The 6,087-nt window shown below is 38.2% G+C and overlaps 1 protein-coding gene across 4 annotated transcripts; it reads right to left on the bottom strand.

Annotated features, from left to right (window-relative positions):
- Positions 1-106: 106 nt before the first annotated feature.
- Positions 107-6,051, bottom strand: si:ch211-245j22.3 (guanylyl cyclase inhibitory protein). Of its 4 annotated transcripts, XM_003440514.5 has the most exons (5): positions 3,791-6,051; positions 2,455-2,587; positions 1,604-1,753; positions 1,411-1,516; positions 107-880 (listed from the first exon to the last, which is right to left on the bottom strand). In XM_003440514.5, the coding sequence occupies exons 1-5, from the start codon at positions 3,859-3,861 to the stop codon at positions 744-746; spliced, it is 597 nt and encodes a 198-aa protein (XP_003440562.1). In that variant the 5' UTR covers positions 3,862-6,051; the 3' UTR covers positions 107-743. The 4 variants fall into 4 exon arrangements, with proteins under 4 accessions (XP_003440562.1, XP_005471006.1, XP_005471005.1 ...); XM_005470949.3 differs by having other exon boundaries at positions 2,455-6,051; XM_005470948.4 differs by having other exon boundaries at positions 1,411-1,753.
- Between the last annotated feature and the right edge of the window lie 36 nt (positions 6,052-6,087).

The raw sequence follows: 6,087 nt of genomic DNA, 5'->3' as shown, positions 1-6,087 counted from the left end.
CGGCTTTCACACACAACGGTCCGTCGAGCAAAGTAACGCAAAAGTGAAAATTTCCCATGTTTTCCTGGATCGGGGAAGAGACGTATTCCTTAAATTCTTGGAGGCCTTACTTTTGTGGCTAGTGAGCTTTAAAGAAGCACAGGCGACACCAAGCGGTGTAAAAGCGTCAATGACGAAGTGTCAATGACACTTTCCACAGAAAGTATATCTACTATAAAAAACAAACAAACAAAAAAAAAACAACATAAATTATGTAGTAGTAAAAAAAAAAAAATAGTAAGTTTTCTTAAATTTTCATTAATCTACTACCCAATTACTTTGATGTAGCATGAATATCCATTGATGAGGGCTCATTAGAAGAAATGTCATTCTTATAATGTTATTTAGGGTCCCATTACTTTGTGCAAGTTAATCTGGCCACAAGTGCAGAATTTAATAATAACATTTTTTTTCCTCACATGTGTCATGTGTACATTGTGGATTTACATATGTAAATTAATTTTTTCTAAACTCTGGTAGGTTTGAGAACAACATTAATAACCCAGAATAGAGCAATACATAAATAAAAACAAAAAGACAACATTTCATCTTGTGGAAGCTTGATAAAATAAGCTCTAAATGTTACAGCACTCTAAAGCAGCTACAACAAAGTAATCCAATAGATGAAGATAGCATTTGATTCCTTGAATTTTTAGCCCAAACACGGGCAGGTCCAGTGTGCCTAAATAGTGAACCACTTCAAATTAACCGTGGGTTTCCAAAGCGGTGTCCCTCTTCAGCGGCCTCCCCACCTTCACGGTGCTTGGGTCACATTCCAGCATCTCTCTGATCCAATTGTCATCCAGCGCTCCCTCTATGAACTCTTCCAGACTGATGATGGCTGCAAGGACGGGCAGCGATTAGACAAACACCACTGGACTCAGTGTTAATAATCTGTCTGTGAGGGTTGATACTAGTGAATGGGAACTTTTTGGCCTAAATTTAGGGAACCACCGTCAGTAAAATATGCCTCTGTATATTATCCAGAGTATTGGTTGTCTATAATTATATCAAAATGGAAAAGAGCAAATCATATCTTTTAGATTAACATTTTTGCCTCATATTTTGTGGGTTGAGCAACCCATTTGCATTTTGTTATTTTTAATCAGGATTGCTACATAGTTTTGTCTTAAATTAGATGCCTTATTAGGCTTCAAGAATATTTTTATTGTTTTAAACTGTTACTAAAGATACTTTTAAAAACAAACCACATTTTAGTGGTGGATTTTTTTATAAAAAAAAAAAAAAAAAAAAATTGTATTCTGCACCTTTTCTATAGAAACATATATAATCAACTTTGATACACATAGAAATAACATTGCAGTGTGATTACAAGCAAAAAAGGAGGAAAAAGTCCCAACCTTTCCTCACCGTTATTGTCTTTATCTAATCTCACAAATATCCTGTTGGTGCATTCTTCAGCTGTAAGTGGGTTGGGTTTGGTTAAACCAGCAGCCACATTCATCTTATAAACAGCCTGTGCGTACAAAGAAATGCACATCATTCGAACTGCAACATCTGGCACATCTTCTGTTTTATATACAACAACACAGAGCCTGCACACCTGCATGATCTCCAGCATTTCCTCCTTTGTGATGGCTCCGTCTCGGTCTTTGTCATAGAGTTTGAATGACCAGCGCAGTTTCTCAACAGCTGAACCTTCAATAAGCATGCTGATGGCCATGACATACTCTCTGAAGTCAACCACCCCATCCTGAAAAAAAGCACCACACAGTTAATGTTTTGTTTCAGCTTTGTGATGCGTGACTATGAAAGCATCTCCTTTATTTTAGTAGTCTTCAATATGCCTGGAAAACTATTTCTGAAGGACATTCAAAGATCTTGTGTAATTTTCATTCCTCAACCTTTTCTTCCCGTTTCCCTTCTATATGAACTGTTTCTTCACAGACACCCTTCCACTGAGAACATTTCTCTTTAAGCTTCAGCATGATAATCTGATAGATGGATCAACTGAAGGCATCTCTGAGCAAAACTACTACTAATTTATGCCTGTCAAAATATCTCATCTTTGGCACTTTTCATAGATTAAACCAAAGATACTGGAACAAATTATGTACTCACTCCTGGGCTGCCTATAGATAAAATTTTTAATGAGCTCTTCGCTTAGGTTATGCAAAGACAACACTGGTTCATCCCTTGAATTAGGTGCCCTTTTATTGCCTGAATGATTCAGTGTTAAGTGAAAAAAGAATTCCTCTAAAAAAAAAGAAAGAAAAAAGTTTCTTTTTCTATGGATACTTTTTTTAAAGATCTGGAGAATTATTACTCCGGTTTACTTTAAAACTTTGCAAGTCTGGCTTTCATGGAGGCACAAATATAAAGAAGTGAGTGGTGAGTCAATACTTTTTCAAGACTCCTGTACTGTATAGACCTACTATATAGAGTCATGCTTACCTCATTGCTGTCGAGTGTGCGGAAAATCTGTTCTGCATACTCTGCCGACTCACTGCCCACAGTTCCATCACAGAAATGCCTTTGAAACTCGTGAAGAGCGATTAGCCCACTTGGACACTCGATAACAAACTTTCTGTCACAGACAAAAACAATTTGAGTTTTAATACACAAAAGAAGTTGGAAAACAAGGGTAGTTTGGGAGAGGGGTCTGATTTGCAGCATGAGAGAAAAATGTGTCTTAAATTGAGAATCAATGGAATTAAGGTCAACCCATCCCCAACTTGTGTGGATTACATGTGTTTGAAAGCTTATTTACAGAGTGCGGCACAAGTGCCAAGATAATTAGGCCAGATGACATCATGGCAGAGTGAAGCTAATCAATCCACAGGAGATAATACTTTACTCTGTTGCTGATGCTGTTAGTTTTGCAGCTTTGCCTGCAAAAACAACTAATTCTAATCTGGCTAAATACACTGGCAATTTCTGCAATGCCAAAATCAATAAGAGTAAAAATAAATGTATTGATCCCACAGGGAAATTCAAGTACACTCTTGCACTGGTGGATGCTTATTTTAAATATGCTCAAACATTATTTAACAATGAAATTAGCATATGTGCAAGTAATTACAATGAGCGCCAGATTGCTTTAAAAACTAAATTTCAGATTTTTGTAATACTCTTGGCTCTGGATGATGTCAGTGAGAGCAGATTTCCTAATGTAGTCAAAAGCTCCCATTCACCTGCTGTTTATACCTGTTGTTTGGAGGGGCAGCGAATCAAAACAAAGTTGGTTTCCGGAGGCAAAACTGTTCGTTTCAATCAGAGAATGAATTGAAGTCCAGGATAATAGATTTGTAAGGATTGTTTTGAACAAAAAAATCTCTTTAAGTTGTTCGATAAATTTCATTCATTTTCACCCCCGTGTGGAGCAGCTGGATAAAACATGGACAGGTCACCCAGTCTAACTCAGGGCAACGCAGAGGCAATCACTCAGCTTATATTTATGCCCATGGTCAATCTGGATTCAGGACTTCACCTAACAAGGACATCTTGGGACTATAAGAGAAAGCTGGATTACCTGAAGAGAACCCACACAGGGACAGGGAAAACATGCAACCTCCACGCAGAAAGGCTCCACCCAGCTGGCAGGTTCAAACAAAGAACCAGCTTGCTTTAAGTCTGCAGTGCTAACCACTGCACCACCATGCCATGCCTGTTCCAGTACAGTCTAAAATCATGGAGTTGGGCATGAACGTAATAAACACTTTAAGGCTAAAGAAAATCTGCATCCGTTTTCAGCTTCCTGTAAAAATTTAAGACAAATTCAAAAGCTTACCTGAACCATTCATACAGCTCTGTAACATAAGACTCGCTTCTTCCACAAGTCCGGACAGCAGCTTGGCCCATACTGTAAAGACAAAGCAGTGGCAGCTCCACACTCACCACTGACTTTATTTGCAGAAATCCCAGCTTACGCCATCCTTTCTTAGTTGCTTCAAGCACTGCCTTATCACATCTGACAAATTACTCTGAGCTAATCTCCTCACATGAGGGGGGAAGGGGGGGCAACAAAGAGAACAATGTAATTACTTAAGACAGTCCACACCACCAAGGATCAATGCAACTGCAGACTGAAGGGTGTTTCTATCAGAGCCAAAAAAACATTTAAAAATAAATAATCAACCAAAGTTTCAGCTGAAGTTTTAGTAAACTAATATTTATTCACAACCTGGGAAGACGGCCCAGACATGTTGATAATAGCAGCAATAATCCACCAGACAACATCCTCTAGAGCCCAAAAATCTAACATGACTAAACTTGTGCCAGAAACCAGTATGGACAGCGGCAGTAACAAACTACAGCCTGGCAAATATAACCCCAAGAGTTGAGGTCCTGCCTCTGGTGGAGCAACTGGCGCTCAAGTCTCGACTTTCTGTTTCAAATAATGCAATTGCTTTTTAAAAATTAATTCAGTAAAAACCAAAGCAACATGTAGCTACACACAGACATGAAATTAAAACATTCCCTACCTTACAAAAACTATTTTATTCTGAACAGACAGAAGCAAAACATACACCTCTTTAAAAAGGTTCATCACTCATAAACCACATAAGCTGATGTGAGCCGATTTCTTAGTTTTCGGGGAAAGTGGCGGTCACAACAGTGCAATGACTGAACACAATACACAGGATGAAAAAAAAAAATACTGACTTTTTGCCTTTCAAAAGGACCAGTCTGCATCTATGGCACAGCTTCATAGCTCTACATGTTTGGTTACAAAGAGAGCACTGATGCAACTATGTGCAGTTCCAGTTTCATCTCTGATGTGCACAGCATGCCACGTTTCATCAAGTTTATTCAGTGATACGTTTCAGCCCTCCTTTTAAAGTCTGCAGAGGCGCCATGTCGGAGACTGTTCCCAAAAAGCAGTGGAGGTTCATTTTGTGTCCAAAGGCACTTCAGACCGGACACAAGTAAGGAGGCGTCCTCTTGAGAGTTCAGCTGCTCCATCAACTGGCTGCTTAAAAATTCAAGCATTATATTAAACAGACAATTTTCTGCATGATCCACAACAAGCTTTTCCAGCCTCGAAATAAGAGTTCTTGTTGAAAAATCTTGACGTGGCCTTCAAGAAATGAAGGGAAAAAAAGTATTCCCAAGAAGCAAACAGGAACAATTGTTTTTTGAAGACTGCACCGTCTCATTATAACGATTATGTGAAGATAACACAGACGTGCAGCCTTTTAGACCCCAAAAACTCGGTGGACAACACTTAAACTGGTATATGACACACACACACACAAGGTATAAAAATCCATGTGCCACAAACCAAATGATTTTGCTGGATTTCAGTAGTTCCTCTTTAATTTAAAAAAAAAAAATCTCCTTAAAGGTTTCAGTTAAAAGAATGTGTAATCACTAAGTGTTTAGACATAGAGGATTTATTTTTAAGTAACTTGAAACAGGGGTTGTATATACTCCAGTTGTTAAATTTCTTATAAAAACAAAAAAACAACCAAAAAAAAAAAAAAACCAGCCAAATGCAATGACTTTATTATAATGGACCTATAAGTAAATTTCTACATTATCTGGCATCACCAGGACCTCTAACCCTTTAATTTCAGCATATGACAATACTTTGGTAACTCCATAACTAAGAGCCACTCATGGCCACGCTCAGCAGTGGATCACTAACAAATAGATCATCACATCATGGCTATTAGAGATTTCATTACTTTAGTAAAAAGCTAGAATGTGCAACTGAAAGCATGGCCAATCCTAAACTCTACACGAGGTAAATGGCAATGGGATCCATACTGCTCCGTGGACCATTCAAGTTCTCACAAATGTCACACCACAGCTCTGCAAATGTTCTACACTCAGGAGTCATGCATGTGGCTATTACTAGGGATGGGTATTGATAAGATTTTCACGATTCCGATTCCATTTTTGATTCTGTATAACGATTTGATTCTTTATCGATTCTTATTTTTAAAAAAGGAGAACACACAGGTCGATTAGCTTAGAACTTTGTTTTATATCTTCTCTTTGAACAAGATAGAAATTTAGGAGTAACATGGCCTTACGAACCCAACAGTGAGCTCTTAAGAGATCCACAGCCTACGGCTCTTC

This window comes from Oreochromis niloticus, linkage group LG7, assembly GCF_001858045.2.
Source record: "Oreochromis niloticus isolate F11D_XX linkage group LG7, O_niloticus_UMD_NMBU, whole genome shotgun sequence".
Classification (NCBI taxonomy): Eukaryota; Metazoa; Chordata; class Actinopteri; order Cichliformes; family Cichlidae; genus Oreochromis; species Oreochromis niloticus.
Note: the sequence above shows the minus strand (reverse complement) of the source record. Positions and strands in the feature narration are given on the sequence as shown.

Bases quoted from the DNA above. Each gene is read 5' to 3' on its own strand.
- si:ch211-245j22.3 (XM_005470947.3), bottom strand. From the start codon at position 2,676: ATGCTGCAAATCAGACCCCTCTCCCAAACTACCCTTGTTTTCCAACTT. The intron at 1,754-2,454 runs GTAAGCATGACT...GCTTTTTTTCAG, and splicing joins GCACACTCGACAGCAATGAG to GATGGGGTGGTTGACTTCAG. The intron at 881-1,410 runs GTGAGGAAAGGT...CCGTCCTTGCAG, and splicing joins ATTAGATAAAGACAATAACG to CCATCATCAGTCTGGAAGAG.